Here is a 22,128-nt window from a genome sequence, read left to right as displayed (position 1 = left end):
TTTAATCTTATCCTCTTGGTTACCTCCCTCTGCTTTCTTTCTGTCTGCTTATAACTCCTTGTCTTCTGTTACTTCCTTCCCATTCTTTATCCTGGGTCTGAAACCCAATAGGGTCCTGGATCTTAAAAGGAGAAAACTGCTGCTGGTTCAAGGCTTGCTTTACTTTCTGTTCAGCACTGTGAGCCCTGCCTCTTCCTCCTCACCTCCTTCTCCTCCTTCTTCCTTTTTTGGACTATCAGTAGCAAAAACCCTCCTATGAAGAGTTGGGGTGAAGTTATTGCCATTTTACAGGGTCCAAGCAGAGGGGATCTGCAGCCCTTAAGCTGATATCACACTAAGATGCTCGGGCAGATCATGTTCCAGGCTGAAGCAGCCATTCCTCTCTCTCTCTCTTTTTTTTTTTCCTTTTCTTTTTAGGGCTGCACTTGTGGCATATGGAGGTTCCCAGGCTAGGAGTCAAATTGGAGCTACAGCTGCCGGCCTACACCACAGCCACAGCAACGCCGGATTGGCTTAACCCACTGAGCGAGGCCAGGGATGGAACCTGCATCCTCGTGGACCCTGGTAGGGTTTGTGAACCACTGAGCCATGAAGGGAACGCCTCTCCTCGGGTTTTAAGATAATGTACTCTAAAGATGATTATTAGAATTGGAAAAGAGAGACAATATTAAAGATATGTCTAATTCCCCTTTCATTTTCTATGTACCAACTCATTATTTTTGTGCTTGTACATTTTCCACAATTAGTTTCGCTAGTGCAGACTTGGCAAGAAAAGCAACACATATTAAAGAATATTATGGTTAACTGGACAAACAGACACACGTCATTCTCTTTGATCATCTTGAACTTTCACTAATTGACAGTGAGATGCTCCAATGTCATTAATGACAATCAACAACTGAAGCAAGTATTATTTTCATAGATCTGTTTCTTACCTCTTAATACAAAGGTGTGAGGGGATGGGAGGGTTAAGCCTTGAGTTTCCATCAAATCACTGTAATTGGATCCTAGTCCTCAAAGGACTATAATGCCAAGAGTTTCTTGGTGAAATACAATTCACTGTGAATTCTGATTACATTTCCTATTCCTTTCCAAAAAACAGAAAGGAAATTAAGTTATATTTGATTACATTACAAAAGGCCAACTGCTGTCTGGGCCGTCACTGCCATGTCAGAAACCTAATGTACATACTGTGCAGGGGCAGGCTCTGGGCTACTGGGCTCTGGCATGTGGACTTCCCTCTTGTTTTCTCTCTCTCTCTCTCTTTTTTTTTTTTTTTTGTCTTTTTGTCTTTTCTAGGGCCACTTCTGCAGCATATGGAGATTCCCAGGCTAGGGGTCTAATCAGAGCCGTAGCCACAGGCCTATGCCAGAGCCACAGCAACGTGGGATCTGAGCCGTGTCTGCAACCTACACCACAGCTCACGGCAACGCCGGATCATTAACCCACTGAACAAGGCCAGGGATGGAACTCGCAATCTCATGGTTCCTAGTCAGATTCGTTAACCACTGCGCCACGACCAGAACTCCTTTTTTTTTCCCCCTCTTGTTCTTCAGCTGAGCAGTTTGTAAGTAGCAGGAGGGCGTTCAAAGAACACAAATGTACCTGTGTGCTTTCGTTATGAACAAAGCAAAATATTGTTGTTTACATGGAATCAACGAAAATTGCATCCCTTGAAACTTGAGTACAATTTGTTTCTTCCTCAAAGCAAGGTTACCAGTTTCAGCATATATCAAGTTCCTTCCATGAAGCCAAGTCTGTGTGGGTGGGGCAAGGAATACCGACGATCTGTTTCAGTAGTTCTCAACCATTTTTGGTTTGTAGACTTTGTTCATGTCATAGACACTAAAAATGTTAATTCTCAAAAGTGCTGTGCATACAAATGCCTGAGGATTTGTTAAAATGAAGCTTTTGATTAAGTAGGACAGAGATGAGGCTCAAGCTTCTGCATGCCTTGGGACGTGCTAATGCTGCTGGTCCACGGACACATTCTAATCGTAGGGTAATGCAGCACATGGCCTACCTCTTAACTTTATCTGGCCCAAACTGTCAAAGAACTAAGAGCCAGATAGGAGCTATTTCAATTAAGCAAAACAAGGCAACTCCTGATTTTTATTTCATATTCTAAATACATTATTATTGGATAGTGGAATGCACAATATGGACTTTGTTATTGTTTCAGGTTTGAAAAGAGTTCAGGAGGATATTTGCAGATCATCTGAAGGCATGCAGGAGGACACTAATTTCCCCCATTTTCATTGAAGAAGCACTTAACGATATAATTAAACCCATTAGAAAGCACTGATGCTTGGGGCTCCTATTCAGAGATTCTGATTTTAATTGGTCTGGGGTGCAGCCTGGGCTGCAGAACTCTCCAGACAATTTTCTTTGCAGCCAGGGTTGCAAGCCCCCCTTTAGGAGTTACAAAGCCAGGCATGCATAGGGGTAGTGCACTGCCAGCCTGATGGGGGGGGGGCGCAGAGTCCTTCTTAAAAAGTGAATGGAGAATACAAGGAAAATAATAAAGTGGAGGAAAATAGAGTGCATTCAAGAGAGAGAGAAAAAGGAACTATTAGAAAAGGGGCTAAGCAGAGGTCTAAGGGTTGACAGTAGTCTGAGAAAAGCTGGGTAGGTAGCTGACCGGAAGCCATCTAGGTGTCATAGATGAGACAGGTGTCATAGATAAGACAAGTGTCACCCTCTTTGTTATTTGTATCGATGTGAAAGTGGCACGAAGGCTGAGGTATGCATGGAAAATGGCTGGAAGACGGATAAGGAATGCATGTCATGACCATTAGACTCAAAGCTTTTTTTATTTTTGGAACTCCCTGAAGAAAGTCGGAAATGTACCATTAAATCCCTGGAATCTGGGACAACAGTGAAACTTGGAAAGGGCACATAGCAGCCCAAACCTCCAAACTGGGTAGGGGACGCCTTCTGTTGGTACAGTTCGGTGTCTGTGTAGTTGGTGGTGAAGAGTATGTTTATAATGCTTTTTTTGTCAAATCTTAACGCTTGTATCAAGGTAGCACAAAAAGGTGAGACAAAGCGCCGTAGGAGCACACACGGCCACTTCACATGGTCTGCTGTGCTCTGCAAAGGGACCGCGACAAATAATACACAACCAGCCGATACAATCCAACGTGCTTTGGACGACGATCTCTCTAGATGCCTCAGTTTGGATGCAATAAGCATCCCACTAGAAAGTTAACCCTTGGCTTTTTCACAGGGAACACATACTTATAAGGTTTCAAACGTAATTGTTTTTGGGAACTAGACACCAAAGGCAAGAGACACCTGGTGAACAGTAAATACCTAGACCGTAAGAAACTAAATCTGAACACCTTTATCAGAGAGGCACCACCCAGTTCAAGTGAACAAAAGATTCCTGGTTTTCTCTTTCTCAAAGAGTTCACTTCTATGTGTGTCCTGTTTGTGATCTTCTTTCCGCTGATAGTGGCTTTTGGTTACAAACCCTTATCCTTCTATCTTCTGCCTGCCTCCCAGCTGTTTAAAGTTCCTATTGGCCACTGCTATTATCTTGTTGGCTTTTCAATCCAGCCACTAGACCCCTTGCCCTGACACAGACAACCCATCTCGAGAGTGTTTTGCTGCTCTGGCTGTAGCTTTCCTTCAGGAAAAGCCTCATGCAACACAGAGGAGTGATACTGCGATGTCAATAAGGAGCTCCTAAAAACACAGCAGACCCATCCCCTGCCACAAAGGGGCTCTTGTGGGCTGGTTTATCTCTCAGCTGGTGAAAACCTAGGAAGTCACTTTGTTTGACTGGAGTCAAAAGCTTAAAATGGTCTCAAGCCCAGATTTGCTTTCATTAAAAAAAAAAAAAAAAAAAAAAGATCAAAGGAAGAAAGTATCATCTCCAGCTCTCATGTTCCTCCTCCTCTCGTGTCACCTCAGTAAAAGGCATGAAGCCGACTCTGTGTAATTATTCACCGATGGATTCTTTACAGTGATTTTCAACTAGAGCCTGCAATATGTATTTGCCTTTTTTTTTTTTTTTTTTTTGTCTTTTTAGGGCCGTACCTGCGGCATATGGCGGTTCCCAGGCTAGGGGTCCAATCGGAGCTGTAGCTGCCAGCCTACGCCAGAGCCACAGCAATGCCAGATCTGAGCCGCATCTGCAACCGACACCACAGCTCAGGGCAATGCTGGATCGTTAACCCACTGAGCGAGGCCAGGAATAGAACCCGAAACCTCATGGCTCCTAGTCGGATTCCTTTCCACTGCGCCATGATGGGAACTCCTGTATTTGCCTTTTTAAAGGCATTCCTTTCCCTCATCATTCTAGACCAGAGATTAGTATTTTGGTTGACAGAGTAGGACCTCCAGAGTAAGGGAGATGAAGGCATATGTTGATGCATGTGTATGTCAGAAATCATGTAATGTATTGGAAACACTTACACATTCTGATGAGATGAAGATTTACTGATTAAGTACTCATGGCATGGTCTTGCCAGATCATCACTGTGAACAGCTGCTTACAACCCAAGCTCCGAAACATCGAGCTAGTAAGAGAGTTCTTTGTGTGAAGAATAACTAATTTGTATTCATTCAGAGGTTTCCAGTCTGAGGAAGGTGAAAACCCCCGACGGAAAAGTTGTGGATTGAGAGTAGGGAACACCAACACCACGGCTGTGTGTGGTGTGTGAATCTAAAGCACATGTGTATTTCTGTGGGATTGTTTGTGAAGATGTTTGCATGTCTGTGTGTGGTGATGGGGAAGCTCCTGGTTTGTAGACCTGCCCAGTAGGACTTTAAGAGAGACCAATAGTCTCTGTTACTGATTTGTGGACCCCTGAAGTACATACAATAAACTAAAAAATTAAGCCTTTATTCGACTTGGCAAAATTGCATGATAGGGCAACTCAGATAACTTGAAAACAGAATAAACTGAAGATGCCGAGAGGTCCAGATTTTGACTCTTATTTTTCTAGATGAGAAAGTATTGTTCTTGATTTGAATTCAGGAAGTAAAATATGATACAGAGGGGGTACAGGACAAAATCCTGGGTGTTCTGTCCTGTGATACCAACATATACAAGAGGCTTTTCTTTTCTTTTTTTTCTGTGTCTTTTTAGGGCTGCACCCAAGGTATATGGAGGTTCCCAAGTTAGGGGTCAAATTGGAGCTACAGCTGCCCACCTACACTACAGCTACAGCAACGCCAGATTCGAGCCGTGTCTTCGACCTACATCACAGCTCACGGCAACGCTGGATGCTTAACCCACTGAGCCAGGCCAGGGATGGAACCTGCATCCTCATATTTACTAGTCAGATTCATTTCCGGCGAGCCAGGATGGGAACTCCAATAGCATTTTCACTGCAGTTCTTCTGATTCAGTCTTTGCCCTGAAATCCCAAAATCCAACACTAGTCTCCCCCCATACATACTGTTTAATGAGGATGCAAAGAATTGTTGTTCTAACGGACACTCTCCCATTTCGCTAAAATGGTCTTCTGGATATTTCAGTGCTCCTTCCCAAATGGATCCTGAGAACACGTTGCAATTTCAATTATACTTACAGCGACTGAAGGCTTCGCAAATTCTGCAGCGCTTCTGTGGGTACCTGTCTTAGGTGATTATTCTGCAGCATACTGCACAGGAAAACAGATAAAGAAAAACATTACAGAAAGTTAATGTTAATTAACAACAACTGGTATAGCACTGTTCTAGGTGTCAGGGAGACAGCAGAGCATCAGACAAAACCCTGGCCTGTGGGGAGCTTACATTCCTGTGGAGAGTGATGGATAATTAAACAGTAACACGTGAGTGTATAACTTGAGATAAGCGATAGGTACTATGAGTAGAAAACAAAATGTGGATTTGGGATAGATGGTAACGGGGGGAGAATATTATTTTAAAGGTGGTCAGAGAAGATCTCTCTTAGGAGGAGATATTTGAGTCAAAACCAGAAGAGTGTCATTGAGAAAAATTTGTGAACATCTTATCTGGGCAGTTACTAAGGAAGAGGGAAGAGCAAGTGCAAAGGCCCTGAGGCCAGAGCTTACGTGACTTATTGAAGAGGCAGCAAATGATCCACTGTGACTGAGCAAGAATAAGTAAGAGCAAGAGATTGGGAGATAATCTCAGACCATCTCAGGGAGGACTTGCAGGCTTTATTGTAAGTATGGGGAGAAACTCTGTCGAAAGGTTTAAACGGGGGAAAAGATGTGCTCTTACGTTTTTAAAGGATCACTGTGATGACAATCAGATTAGACAAAGTAGAAATAAGGATAACAGTAGAAGGCTGTTGAAGATCTTCTCCCCTCTTATGTGTGGCCATATTTTGATATAAATTAAATGCTTTTTTATAAACTATTGCACTTTTGCTCACCAAGGTTCAACAGTTCTTTTCAGAACATGGGGATTACAGAATGGAAACACCTGGCAGCAATGAAATAAAAATACATCATTGCTAGTGGGAAACAGTATGGAAAAATTCCCAGTGGATTTCTTATATTTTGCTACTTTATTCATAAATGTTTATAACACAGTAATTTTGCAGTCACTCCCCCCAAGCCCCAGCAAGTACTTCATGGTCTATGTCAGCCAGAAGCAGAAGACTATTTCAGGAAAGTAGACAGTTTTATTTTTTAGACCTTGTAAAGGAATATTTCCACTTATTAGGTCACAAATTTATACTTGGAATTCAGAAACCATTTGCCTGGTTCTCTCATCTCCACAATTGAGGTTGTTTTCATTAGATGACTAGCTGGGATTCAACGCCAGGTATGTCTAACTCCCAAGCCTGATGTGCTTTCCACAGCCCTTTGTAACTTTTTTTTTTTTTTTTTTTTTTTTAGGGCTGCATCTGTGGGATATGGAGGCTCCCAGGAGGCTGGGGTTCCACTTGGAACTACAGCTGCCAGCCTATGCCACAGCCACAGCAGCATCAGATCTGTAACCTACACCACAGCTCATGGCAACGCCAGATCCTTAACTCAGTGAGTGAGGCCAGGGATCTCATGGTTCCTAGTCAGATTCGTTTCTGCTGCGCCACGATGGGAACTCCCCTTTGCAACATTCTTTTTGAGGAATGAATGAATGCACAAATTTTCAGGTTGTGCGGCTTTTACAGTCTGATTAAGAGCATGGGTTCTTGGATCTGACTGCTTCTTTCCTGCCAGTAGCCAAAGGGAAATCATTCAGTCTCTCCACAGATCAGTGACCAGTGATAATACTCACCCCCCAGGGCTTATTGTGATGATCTAACCAGGAAAAAAGACCTGCTGCCTGGTAAGCATACAATAAAGGTTGGCCCTTTCAGTATGAATTGATAAGCCTCTTCTCAGAACTAATGATACAGTGAGATTGTGCTGCATGTGACATTTTAATTAATGAGAAAATAAAATCGGCCAAAGAAGAATCTCTATGCCACTGGTTCTCAAACTTTAGGGTTCAGCAGAATCCTCTGGAAGGCTTGTTAGAACACTGTTTGCTGGGCCCCATCCCTGAAGGTCCTGGTTCAATAGGTTTGGGTGGGAGCCAGAGAATTTGCATTTCTAATAAACTCCCAGGTGATGTTGGTGCTGCTGGGCAAGGCACCACATACTGAGAAGGACCCACTGCTATGCTAAGTATTTCTAAGAATACAGAAATATTTGCCTGAACTCAGGCTACATTGAGCTTGGAGATAAGGCCTAAGTTTTGAGTCTTGGCAAGCAAGCCAAGCAATCTCCTTGACCCTTGGTCTTTTATCTGTGTAATGGGAGTAGAATAATATCGTTTGATTGATAAGATGTTTGAGGATTAGAATATGAAAGCATTTATTATGTTTTCATATACGCTAGTGTGGGCTCATATATAAATAAGAGATGAAAATATCTGGAGATCATAAAATTTACGCTTGGAGTTCCCGTTGTGGTGCAGTGGAAATGAACCTGACTAGTAACTACGAGTTTGCGGGTTTGCTCCCTGGCTTTGCTCAGTGCATTAAGGATCTGACGTTGCCGTGAGCTGTGGTGTAGGTCACAGACTCGGCTCATATCTTGCATTGCTGTGGCTGTGGTGTAGGCTGGCAGCTATAGCTCTGTTTAGACCCCTAACCTGGGAAACTCCATATGCCATGGGTGCAGCCCTAAAAAAGCAAAAAAAAAAAAAAAAAAAAAAATTATGCTTTTCTCACCACGGCTGAGATTCTATTTCCTAAGGAATATAATTCTGTCACTTGTAATCCAATAGTTTTACACAAGTAATTTCATTATGTTAAACTTGGATTCAATTAACATTTTATAAATCAAAAGTCTCAAAATATATTGTTTCCTTATGAATGAAGTCAAGTTTTAGGGAGATCTCACAGTCAATTACCAGTTAGGAAATTAGGAAAATTGTAGCTCGAATTCCATAGTTTGCAAAATTTACCTAAGCGTTAAAAGTTTACACCTCTATGTTATTTTATACCTTTCCAAGCAGTTTTAATATATAATTTTAACTTGGCAAAAATGTTTTCCAAATTATTAATTGTGTGATAAATTTAAATAAGATACAGATAACGGACTTAATTGATGTCTAAACTTTTGGGTAATATATTACTGGCTCAAAATTTGTATTGAACTGTCCTCCTATGCTTTGCTAACCAAATAGTGAAACTCTTTTAATGTAGTCTTCCTAAGATATTGGAAAACTGGAATAGAGGATAAGAGATATTTAAATGGTTTTTCTTCATGAATAGTTGCAAACTTTCTCAGTAGCTTTGAGTGGCTAATTTCAGAAAATGGAACTTAAACAAGCTTTACTAATGAACACTTTTAAAGCTACCCCTGAGCTACCTTATAACAATTTAATTTTCAACCACTTCTACGAGTAAAACACCAAAAATATTAAAAAATTCACTTAGGTTCTGATGTCTCCCTAAATAAAGAACTTTTGTTTAATTACTTTCCAATGACAAAACAAGAGCAAATTATCTCCATTATAGCCTTATAAGTCTCCAGTGAGTTAATTAGAAAAGTCTGTTTTTGTTTAAGATATTCCAGCAGGAGACAAAACAATTAAAGGGTTTATAGCACTACAGCGTGCAATTAAAACAGAGTATTCATAACATGGCTGCCAATTTCTTTGTAAATAATCCTTTATTCAGTGCATGGACTCTAAGCAGAATGTACCATGAACTGAATATGGGTTTAGGCACTTACCACTTCATTTTTATCATTCACATGTAGTTAAGAAAAGAAAATGAAACACTTTCTCTAGAGACAAATGATGACTTCATATTTTCTTAATTTCTTTCCTTGAGGAGCACTGAAATACTGTTTCACACAAGCGTCCCCATGCTACCCCTAACAAAACAATGTTTTGGTTATTTTCTAAAATTTTTACCTTTTTTGGCCAATAGAACTAAACAAGATCAGGTACAGTGCAGCAGGCAGAGAGGAAATTACAGGTTGAAAGGGGACTTTGTAACCATTGATGGCTTGATCCTTACACATTCCTTCTGCCTATCTGTCCTATGTTTAGATATCAAGTAGCTCTCCAGGTTCTCTTCTGGGAATGAGAGAAATCTGGCTAACTGTGACTTTCCTACGGTTTTTATCCATCACCTCCATGTGGCTTTGGTTCTGGTGCTGAGTGACAGGAGGATAAGCCATTCCTTGATGGATGTGCCCACCCAAGAAAATGAACCTTTGTTGAGAATAGCTTGGTTCAGAATTCCACAGCATTGGGTATTTTGCAATACCAAACCAATAACTTTTTTTTTTTTTTTTGCTTTTCGTATTTTTAGGGCCACACCTGCAGTATATGGAGGTTCCCAGGCTAGGGGTCTAATCGGAGCTATAGCTGCTGGCCTACACCAGAGCAAGAGCAATGCCAGATCTGAGCCACATCTGCGACCTACACCACAGCTCATGGCAACACAGGATCCTTAACCCACTGAGCAAGGCCAGTGATCAAACCTGCAACCTCATAGTTCCTAGTCAGATTCGTTTCCACTGCACCACAATGGGAAATCCAACAAATAACTTATTTTTTATGAAAGTCAATATCTATAAGGATAATCATCTTAAAATTTTTTTTCTTTTTATAGTCATACCTGCAGCATATGGAAGTTTCTGAGCTTGGGGTCAAATCGGAGCTGCAGATATGATGTGTGCTACAACCACAGCAACAGGGCATCCTTAACCCACTGAGCAAGGCCAAGGATTAAACCCATATCCTCACAGAGACAATGTCAGGTCCTTGATCCACTGAGCCACAATGGGAACTCCAATCATCTTAAATTTTAGTGATCTTCCAGAGCTCACAGAAACAAGATTTTAGACACAAAACAGTCCTCATCAAGGAGGGCTATTGCCATCTTCATTTCCCATCTTCTTGAACTGGATTACTATCATCTTTCTCTTCCTTTTTTTTTGGTCTTTTTGCTATTTCTTGGGCCGCTCCTGCGCCATATGGAGGTTCCCAGGCTAGGGGTTGAATCGGAGCTGTAGCCACAGGCCTACGCCACAGCCACAGCCACAGCCATGCAGGATCGTTAACCCACTGAGCAAGGGCAGGGATCGAACCCGCAACCTCATGGTTCCTAGTCGGATTCGTTTCTGCTGCGCCACGACGGGAACACCTATCTTTCTCTTCTTTTGCCTGATGCCCCTTTTACCCTCCTTATATTGATTGGGGCCCCAGATTAGCCTGTATATTGTCTTCCTCACCATGCTACAATAGAGTCATTTTTTTCCTTTCTTCTGATGACTTTTGGACTTTGTAGAACATTTGAGACAGTTTCCATGCTGGTAGGGCCAGGACTGTTTTGTTCAGCATTTCACTTCTAGCACTTTGGTTCTTAACCCTACTGATCTCAATTTTCCCTTTAATGCCCAACATTTTGTAATGCCTCATCCATTACATTTAGATAAAATTCATCTAAAAATATAGCCTATCTACACATATCATTTCAAGGAAAAAAATCAACATAAAGTAGTGCCCTAACTCTATTATAAAGGAGAAATAAAAGTAGCTGATAAAAAGTGATATATGTATCATTAAATATGTGATGCTCAGATGTAACTATCCTAGGACGGATTTATATGAATGAGTCAGATGTTTGTCTCCACTTTGTTTTTTTTTTTTTTTTTTTTTGGTCTTTTTTTAGGGCCACAGCTGCGGGATATGGAGGTTCCCAGGCTATGGGCTGAATCAGAGCTGTAGCCGCTGGCCTACACTACAGTCAGAGTAACTAGGGATCTGAGCCGCACCTGCGACCTATACCATAGCTCACGGCCACACCGGATCTTTAACCCACTGAGCGAGGCCAGGGATCGAACCTTTGTCCTTGTGGATGCTAGTCAGATTCGTTTCCACTAAGCCACGACGGGAACTCCAGCCCCCACTTTTAATGAATCAAGCTGGGTGTGAGAAAAATGACACAATCAGATGTTATTCTGTACAAGAACAGGGAAACGAGACTAGAGGTCTAGATCGAGAGTAGAAAAAGATCTACAGCTAAGACATATAACAGATTATATTTATTTTATATTTTATGGGCAAGAAGGAAGTAATCTTTATTAAGATAAAGGTAAGCTGCCAAGACCTTATAGACATCGTAGTAAAGAAAACGAGAAAGTGTTACATTCTCACAAATGAGCCTGGAGATTCTCACAAATGAGTGTTCCTTACAGATAGGAGTGATATCAAAATAATTCTCTCTTTTACGGAGGAATGAAATACCATGGAGCATATCCAACCCATCTCAAAGTTCTATCACATGCTGAAGTGAGCATTTGTCTCTCCCCACCTCCCTGGCCCCCCATACTTCAAGAGGCCCCAGAGGGCATATCCCACTGCAGGGAATAGGGAATTGAGGTTATATTAGAAAAAGAAATAGTTATGATACTGCCTTCACCAAAGTCGGGTGGAAGATCCTGTCAGATAGAGGAAGAGTAAGATGGACTGGGGTTTGGGACTGGCATATGCACACAGAGGTATATGGAATGGTTATCCATTGGAGACCTCCTGTAGAGCACAGGGAACTCTACTCAATATTCTGTGATTATCTATATGGAAAAAGAATCTGGAAAATAGTTGATGTGTGTGCACATATAACTGAATAACTGTTGCACTGCAGAAATTTATCACAACCTTGTAAATCAACTGTACTTCAATAAAGCTTTAAAAAGTGAAAAACAAAAACAAAAAAAAACAACAGGCCACCTCCAGTACATAAATTGTTTCTGTATGACTTTGTATGATTGCGCTCTCCAAATTTTAAAAGGCCATAATACAAGATATTTATAAAGCACCCTTTGTCAGTGAAATTCAGCGAGAGTCCTATGTTTATGTTCCTCTGCTACTTTAATGATAGTTATTATGTATTTATTTAAAAAAATAAAACTGGCTTTTATTTTTTATTTTTAGTCTTCTTAGGGCTGCCCCTGTGGCATATGGAGAGTCCTGGGATAGGGGTCAAATTGGAGCTGTAGCCGCCAGCCTAAGCCACAGCTCAACACTGGATCCGAGCCACATCTGTGACCTTGCAGCAATGCCAGATCCTTCACCCACTGAGCAAGGCCAGGGAGCGAACCCACATCCTCATGGATACTAGCCGGGTTCTTAACCCGCTAAGCCACAACAGGAACTCCGAGAGTTATTTTTTAGAAGACGTTTTACATCTTCAGAGTTACAGATTTTTAATTTGGTTTGTGTTTTTTGAGCTAAGTCTTCCACTGCACTAACATGTGCAACTAAATATGTGGCTTCAAATCACATGATGCATAAACTCTGTTAATTATTCAATGATTTTTTTAAAAAAATCTTTTAGGGCCACACCTGTGGCATATGGAAGTTCCCAGGCTAGGGGTTGAATCAGAGCTACAGCTGCTGGCCTACACCACAGCCACAGCAATGTGGGATCTGAGCCATGTCTTCGACCTACGCCACAGCTCATGGCAACGCCAAATCCTTAATCCATTGAGAGACCAGGGATCAAACCTGCGTCCTCATGGATACTAGTCAGATTCATTTCCGCTGAGCCATGATGGGAACTTCAATTATTCAATGATTTTAAGAGAGTATATTTATTCCATTTTTTTCTGTACTGATTATTAGGCTTATGCAGAACTCTCGTTAAACCTTTGTTTGCTAATACTGATTGATGTTTGGTGTGGACAGAGAGTCAGAAGTCAAGAGGGATGTAGGGATCTTATGCTGGGCTGAGCAGCACATCACAGGAGAATTTACTATGTACCAGTCATCTGGAAAAACAAAGATGCTGTCACAAATTTCCAAAACACTCTGTGGCAGGCATAGTCATCATGGTTGGGAAGCATTGCTCTAATACTAAATATGGGACAATTGTCCAAATATTTGACAATTGAATTTGCTCCCTGAATACTAGTCTTTTTAAATGTTACCTGATTTTTTAAAAATTTAGTGAATCAGTTATACATATATCCATTCTTCTTTTTTTTCCATAGAGGTAATTACAAACTATTGAGTAGACTTTCCTGTGCTATACAGTAGGTTTTCATGAGTCATTTATTTCATACAGTAGTGTGTATATGTCATTCCCACCCTCCCAATTCCTCTCAACAGTTTCACCTATGGTAACCATAAGATTGGTTTTGAAGTCTGTGAGTTTATTTCTGTTTTTTAAAATAAGTTCTTTTGTATCATTTTTATCAGATTCTACATATAAGTGATATCACATGATATTTGTCTTTCTCTGTCTGACATACTTCACTCAGTCTGATAATCTCTAGGTCCACCCATGTTGCTGCAAATGGCGTGAATACTAGTCTTAAGTCGGCAAAATGTAGGGGAGAGGGAATACAGTTCCTGGCAGGGATCTTGCTCCTCTTGAATCCCCCTCACAGTGGTAGTGATCTAGCTGAAGTGCAAAGTCTAAGAGTGCCATTCCCTTGCTTACATCTCTTCCTTGGCTTCTTATCATGCCAAGAACCTAATAAGGCCATGTTTTTTTGTGTGTGTTTGTGTGACATGACATACAGGATCCCTATGACCAAGATCCTTTCTCTCTCTCCAGGCTCTTCTCCAGACACTCTGCATCTTCTCCCCAGGGCTCCAGGACCACATGCTCAGGGCTGCTTGTTCACCCCAGGCTCCTCCTGCCTCTGTCTCTATGCATACTGTCCCCTAACTCAGTCAACTTATGTGGAGGGTGGATGGTTAGTTCTGAGTTGTGCTTCAAGGTTTGGCTCCTAGGTCATCTCTTTGGGAAAACACATCTCCCAGGAAGTTGAATCAAAACCATCAGACTGGACAGAGTCTTTCCCAACTTCTGAAGTTCCACAGTATCAGTGTGATTTGCTCATCTGTCTTGGTCACACTATCTTTTTTTTTTTTTTCCATAGCCATGCCCCATGGCATGTGGAAGTTTCTGGTCAGGGATTGAACCTGTGCCACAGCAGTGATAATGCTAAATTTTTAACCTCTAGCCCACCAGGGAACTCCATTGGTTACACTATCCTGATTCCACCATCTATCACTAGATTATAAGCTCTTCAGGGCTATGGCCATAATTATTGATCTTTGTATTTCCAGCAATAATTTGTTCAATGTCATTTTGAGTGATGCGTGCACATATGCATGCACGCACGCACACACACACTCCGTAGTTCAGTATACAAAACTGAACTAGAACCAATGTACATTTTGTTAAGTGAATTATAATAATTGATTTCAATACAATTTATTTAACAAGTACCCAGAATTCTTAGTGGTACCTAGCTTGACACAGGAAAAACATCATCTTATTTGTCTGATCTAAACTGGATTTACATGATGCATTTTGAATGGTTCCAAATATTTTGCTGGATTCATGGAAATACAGGCACATTAGAATTGGTGCTACAGCTCAGAATTTTACCACATGATGAATTAACATTAGGATTTGGCAATGTGACAACTTGAAAATATTTCTACCTAGTAGTAAAAATAACTCAAGGTGGAGGCGCCAAACTCAATCCCCTAAGTAAGACCAAACGACAGTTCTGCTTTTGAATTTAACTTTTAACAAAATATTAAATTTAGATAAAATTGCTTTTAAAAATAGCCTACGCATCTCTCAGGTCAGTGAAACGCAGTTTCCATTAAGCAGAACCATATCAAATATCTTTGTAGAGTTTATAACTTTTATCTCAAAGAAAGGAAGTAAAACCAGGTTATTTTCTCTGAGATAGGACTTTCCTGGTACAACTTTAAACTTGTGCTATCTATTTTCTCTATGAAGGTCCTTTTTTTAATGCACAGGATAAACCGAAAGAACATTAAACAATGAGTACTAGAAGAAGGAGGTATCCATAACGATGAGTTTGCTGATAAAAAATTAGGAAGTTGGACATTAAGTCGTAAGAGAGCCCACTGTTTTTACAAGTCTCAGTGATTTAAATAACTACTCATTGTACTATGTACTATGTACTTTTTCACATCTATTCACAAGTGGACCATAAACTTGATTTTTTTAGCTGATCCTTATTCAGCGCATTATAAGGAAACGACCTTTGCAAATGGTTTGAAGCTGTGATCTCATTGTGTCAGCATAATAGTGCTTTATTCACTTGACTCCGAATGACCGAGAAACCCTCCCCAACTTCATAACACAAAAGGAAAGGGAACTTCTCTTTCACAAGTTTGAGTTGATAAGTTGGTTATTTAGAGGCAAACACATTTTTGATATGAAAGTTAGAGATGAGGGTTTTTTTCATACACATCCTGCCAGGTATAACATGGTTCTGTGGTATCAATGAAGGCAGACCCTAATTTGGATGAATTACCCTGTGGCTCTAAATAGTTAGGTAGAGGAACTCAATCTTTACAAGGTCATTAGCATCCACTTGACACTAAAATCGGAAATATAACAAATAATACTCGGTTTACTTACAGAACTTTGAGACTGTAAAGGCCGGCAAATGCTCCCTTGGGAATGTATGTCAAAGCGTTTCCGGCAAGACGTCTGTGGGTAACAAGGAAGAGGAGAGAGAGTGTAAGCTTAGCTCTCTTCATGTGGAATTCATTTAGTTATTAAAAACGCGACGTGATTATGTTCAGACCACAAATGCCAAAAGCAGCTTAAAGAACCTTGTTTTGTTACATTCTGCAAAAAATTTCTGTAAATCTTTATTCTAAAGCTGGCGAAAGAAGGACATAAGAAGGAATATAATAAATTACCTATTTTACAATAAATCCTTTAATAGCTTACCCTATACATATAAAACTCTCCTTAAAATTTTTTTTGGGGGGCTGAGCCAGCAGCATGCAGAAGTTCACAGTTCCAGGGAGCAAACCCACAACACACCACAGTAGTAACAACACTGAATCCTTAGCTGCTAGGCCCCCAGAGAATTCCCTATTTTTTTTTTTTTTTCTTAAATACAAAAGCTGGGCAAGAAGATAGAGAAGGATCCATGGGCATTGGTTGTAAAGGTGATGGGCCATTATTACAGGTAAGATGATGGGGAAATCCTCTCTGCTGAGAGGATGTTTCAGCAGAGGACTGAGCCATGGAGGAACCTACGCAAAGAGAACAAAAGGCCTGAGAAGTGAGTGTGCCTGGTGTGGTCCAGAAACTGCAAGAAGGCCGGCAGGGCTGGAATGGAATGACCAAGGGAGAGTGACAGCAGGTGAGATGGCAGAGCAGTTCAGGGCTATTCCAAGCAGGGCTCTGAAGGCCACAATGGGGACTTCGAGCCAGGGAGTGATGTGATCAGTTCTGTGTTTCAAAAGGGTCCTTCTGATGGGGATAGACTTTGGGGGCAAAAATGGAAGCACAGGAGGAGGCTAGAACAGTTCAAATGGGAGCTGCTGGTGTGATGCACTGGTGGTGGGGGTGTAAATGGTGGCATTTGGTGGACGAGGAAAAAAAATCCCACCTGGCAAACCACTAAGGTCAAGATGAACATGGGTGGCTAAAAAGGAGCAACATTTCATATTTATGGTTATATTCTATACAACCCACAAGCATTTATCCTAAATACTGTATTTGCATGGAAGGACATGAATTGTGTATGACTGTGCTGTAAGAGTTGATTGTTGAATCATGACAGACTCAGGCTTGGGTGACAATCACAAGTGGCTGACCACCACAGTCACTGGTCAGACTAAACTGACCAGGATAACTGGCTATTATTTCAGCCAAAATGTCCTTAACCATCCTGTTCACAGTCATGGCTTCAACAGTACGTTCTAATTTTGTTTGTTTGTTTGTTTGCTTTTTAGGGCTGCACCCGCAGCATATGGAGGTTCCCAGGCTAGGGGTCGAATTGGAGCTACAGCTGCCGGCCTCTGCCACAGCCACAGCCACGTGGGATCCAAGTGGCATCTGTGACCTACATCACAGCTCATGGCAACACCGGATCCCTGATCCACTGAGCAAAGCCAGGGATCAAACCCGCATCCTCATGGGTACTAGTTGGATTCGACGGGAACTACATCAACAGTATTTTCTAGAACAGAGCCTGAACGAGGGGGCTTATCTACTCTTACTGCTGCTAGGGTATCAAGTAGCTTGATGGTTTCTGAGTCATTGACTTTGGAAATGAAAAGGAGAAAGTAAAAACGTTTTGTTTATTTATTGTATTAGTTTAAATTATCGTTAGGGTAAATGCCTTTCTGTTACATTTCCTGAAACAGAGCTCATTTCACATGAATTGTTTTTCTTTTTTCTGGGCAAGGACTTTCAGAGCCTCTCTGTCTGCATTCAGAACTACTCTGTGGAATCACTGGCCTGTGGGAGTTTGTCTTAAAACAAAGGAATCTAGGATGGGCTATTTGCTGGGCTGGTGGAGGATTTATCTCATTGTCAAAAACAATAATTTAAGGAAATCACTGCATCCTTCCCCTCATTTCTTTACCATGTGGGATGGTGTTAGCAATTTAAAAATTAAATGCATATAAACTATAGGAAAAAAGATTTTTAAAGGAGTACACAAATAATAAGAACTGCACACAAATCTGTCCTGTGAAGATCTGAAATAACAAATCTCTGGGCAATGATGTTCCAACCCTCGAGAGCTATATACCATTTGGCTGGGAGGTTTTATTTTCACCCTGTTTCTAAAATTGCTTCATGGAAATATCTCTTTCATTAGCTTCATTTCTACAATAAGATACAATTAATAAGAAAAGCTTTTATATCTCTTTACGTGATATAAAAGTGTTTTTAGCCTTGATACCTCTGGGTATCAAGATTCACATTTTCCTACCATTGCTAGTTTTACCGACTTAACTGCCAGAAAAAGCAAAAAAAAAAAAAAAAAAAAAAAAAAAAAAAGATAAGTTACAGTAGACACTTTCCTCTTCAAATAAATCAAATAAATATATTTAGGTGCTGTAACAGCCAACTAAGGTATTTTTGAGAATGTATGTTTCTTTGAATCTCTATGGTAATTTGAATCTATAAAGGAATCTAAACTTTTAAAATTTGTCTTTCTGTTTGTTTTTTGGGTAGCTTCGTTTTGTAAAATGGCAGAATCAGATATGGACCTTGATTTCTCCTCTCTGGACAGAGATGTGTGTGAATATAATGGGGTGAGCACTGAGAATGGAAGGGGTGTTCGACCCTGTCCTCTGATGAGGACTCTTGGGAAAATTACTGTGCAGGAAACCAGGGTCCACCATGGGTGCCTTTGGCTGAGCAGCACTTTCAGAGGTAGGTGAGAAGGCCTGGCAAGTTCTACCAGGCTGCCCAGGTCATGCCTTTGAAGAACCTGATTGACTTTTAACTCTTAGTTGTTGTTGTTATTGTTTTCCTTTTTTCCTTTCCTTTTTGGCTTTCTTTTTCTTCACCATTAACTTGGCTGTGAGATTCCACACTTCTCTGGACCTTATTTCCCTCCCTAAAACAAATGATAGGCTTCTTCCACGGAAGGCTTTTTTTTGCCCTCAAATGGCATTTCTTGCTTATCTTCATTCTTTTCTACCTTATCCTCCCTCCACTCCTTTCTTCTTCTTCTTGTTCATTGTACGATTTTTTTACATATTATTAACATTTTAAAATCACTTTCCCAGACTTTATATTAGCAGGTGTATCAGAGATTATCGTGGTCCACATTTTGAAGTTAAAGACACCAAAGTTCAGAAAGGTTTTATGTAAAATGAAAAACATTCTCTTTCCTGCTTTCATTTAAATGTAACCTAATCCTTTCTTACGGAGCAGGGAAGTTATATAATAGCAGTGCTACTTAAATAATCATAATAAGCAAAATGAATGTGAATATGACAATTCTTATGATTTAAAAGAAGACATTTCAGACTAAGCAATTTCATGCTGGTTTCTAGAAATGACTGCTTTACTTCCCAACTTTTACAAAGTATGTGAGATCTAGAAGGCATACATTCTATATATACTACATTAATTTATTTTATAAATTTGGTGAGGATTAAAATCAGGCTTAATTTAATGGTAGTAGTTTTCCCATTCTGAAGTTCTGCCTATTTCCAGTTTTTTGGTACTTTTTTCCTTCACTGTGGTTTCCAATATTAATTTCAGTGGCTCTGTTCCTATTTCTGAATTCCTTTTCACTTTTCTTTTTTCCTTTTTATGGCTGCACCTGCAGCATATGCAAGTTCCCAGCCTAGGGGTCGAATCAGAGCTACAGCTACTGGCCAACACCACAGGCACAGCAACGCAGGATCCTTAACCCACTGAGCGAGGCCAGGGATCAAACTTGCCTCCTCACAGAGACTATACTGGGTTCTTAACTTGCTGAGCCACAGTGGGAACTCCATCTTTTTGCTTTCCTGAGTTTTAATCCACCTGAATAACTGTAGTTAAACTATCACTTAAACATAAAATATCTGAAGTGTCAAACTATTCCCACTTGAAATAAAAATTCTCCTAAAATAAAGTTAGCATAAGACATACTAATATTGTAATGAGCGACTTTCAGAAGACAAAGTGATGAGAACAAATACAGTAGACCATTCAGATTGACTATTTATAATTCAATTCAATTATACTAACTGACTAATGTTTGGCTTTAGGTTCCTGCATACAAGAGCCAAGAGACTGGGTCCTTGAAGAGTTAAATACAAGCAGAAGGAAACTCATAGTCCAATATAATCTCTTAATCTTGCCTCTGCTGGCAGTAATGCATCATCATTGTGACTGACTAAGCCCACCATGACAGGTTTTGTTTTATAAGATGTCTATGCTCGTTGGAACGGCCCAGATACTTAGAGGTGAACCCTCTGGCATTCAGTTTTGGTAAGGTTTGCTTAAGTCTATTCCGCAGCCTTAGATATAGGGATTATGACAATCCACCAACTGTTTTTCTTCCCATTGGAGAAAAAAATGTCTTTCCTAATATGTCCCAAGAAATTCTGATTTTCAAAATCTGTGGTGTCCACTCTCCCTTCCCCAATAAGTTAATTATATCTAATTGGTCAAATGCAGCCCCAACCCCCCCCCCTTTTTTTTAAATTAGAGTTGATCCACAATGTTGTGCCAATTTAAAAGCACTCCTTCTTAAACTGTGTATTTATGAACTGTCCATTTTGTTTTCATTATTACATAAGATCAACACCCATCAGATTTCAAGGTTTAAGGCCTAAGACCACTGGACTGAATAAGTAAACCCTTCAGGCAAACAGGGAGATCCTTTAGTGGTTATATGGCCCTATGGCTTCTTTAACCACACGCTAATGAAGTTCAAGTTTCAACTCTTTTGTGAAGTGTTCCTTAATTACCTCAGTCTACAGTAAACTTTCCTGTAGGATATAGTCTATACAATGCTGTCTATAAAGGTTCATTTTTTACCATTTTAGATGTAGTCTACCTAATTTGACTATAGGCTCCTAAGGTCAAGAATCTTACTGCCTTCCCAGAGCAGGGAGCTGAATCAATATTTATTGATGGATCATTTGCTCTTGTTTTCAAAGACAGTTGGCAGTCGTGCTAGAGTTGCTTCAGGTCTGGCACAACTACTGCAAGGTGGCTGGCTAGCCATTACATAACAGACCCAAAACAGCTGAAGAATATTTTTTCTTCGTTAGGCATCAATTTAAACCTAGCAATTTATTTGGGCACTTTCACTACGCCACACACAGTGTTTGGGGGCACACAAATAGGACATACCTTTTGTAAAGCAATTTATAAGTTCAAGGTACAATGTTAAGTACTTTATAGACACTGTGCTATTTAACTATTTTAAAAATCACATCAAACAAGTGACACGATCATTCCCCTTTTACAAGGAAATTGGGCCTGAGAGAGGTTATTTGCTCATGCTTACAAAGAAAAGTATACTCAAGAGAATTTGGTTAAATCATAGCATTATGGCTCCAACATGTGAGTTTTTAAACATTACTTTGGTTAAAAGTAGGTTGTTCTGGGAGTTCCCTGGTGGCTCAGTGGGTTAAGGATCCAGGGTTGTCACTGCTGTGACTCTGGTTACTGCTGTGGTGTGGGTTTTATCTCTGGCCTGGGAACTTTTGCCTGCCATGGGTGCAGCCAAAACAAACAAAAAAAAAACAAACAAAAAAACCCCAAAAAAGTAGGCTGGTCTGGAGCTTGGAAATCTAAAACAGGAGCAAAGGACATAAATGACTGTATCACTTGAGGTATTGGCCATAAGAAACTGTTGCTTACTGCTTCTTTCTTTCTTTTTAAAAAATTATTATTTATTTTTTGGCCATGCCTCTGGCATGTGGAAAGTTCCTGGGTCAGGGATTGAACCCATGCCATGGCAGTAACCAGAGTCACAGTGACAATACAGATCCTTAAACCACTGAGCCACCCAGGAACTCCTGTTCACTGCTTCTTATTCAAAGTCCTCCCACTGCCTTCCAGATCCCTCCCTGAAATCTTTCTGCTCTCATGACTATGGCTGGTTGTCTTTCTTCTTGCTAGCTTCTCGCTCTCTCTTTTTTTTTGGTCTTTTTTATCTTTTGAGGGCCGCACCCACGGCACATGGAGGTTCCCAGGCTAGGGTCCAATTGGAGCTGTAGCTGCTGGCCTACACCAGAGCCACAGCAACGTGGGATCTGAGCTGCATCCATGACCTACACCACAGCCCATGGCAATGCCAGATCCTTAACCCACTGAGTGAGGCCAGGGGTGGAACCCGTGTCCTCACGGATGCTAGTCAGATTCATTAACCGCTGAGCCACCACGGGAACTCCGAGCCTCTTTTTTTTTTTTTTTTTGTCTTTTTGCTAT

General features: G+C 40.7%; 1 protein-coding gene across 2 annotated transcripts in view; it reads right to left on the bottom strand.

Annotated features, from left to right (window-relative positions):
• LGR5 (leucine rich repeat containing G protein-coupled receptor 5) overlaps positions 1-22,128 on the bottom strand; it is a 132,655-nt gene that overhangs the window by 42,079 nt on the left and 68,448 nt on the right. For both annotated transcript variants that reach the window (XM_021090898.2, NM_001315762.1), the window contains exons 3-4: positions 15,853-15,924; positions 5,543-5,614 (exon numbers count right to left, since the gene is read on the bottom strand). In XM_021090898.2, the coding sequence (XP_020946557.1) occupies positions 5,543-5,614; positions 15,853-15,924 (144 nt within the window). The remainder of the gene's footprint in view (positions 1-5,542; positions 5,615-15,852; positions 15,925-22,128) is intronic.

This window comes from Sus scrofa, chromosome 5, assembly GCF_054392235.1.
Source record: "Sus scrofa isolate SSC_HxYL_T2T_F1_AM1 chromosome 5, Sscrofa_HxYL_maternal_Yorkshire_Landrace_v2.0, whole genome shotgun sequence".
Lineage (NCBI taxonomy): Eukaryota > Metazoa > Chordata > Mammalia > Artiodactyla > Suidae > Sus > Sus scrofa.
This window is presented reverse-complemented; position numbering and strand designations above follow the sequence as displayed.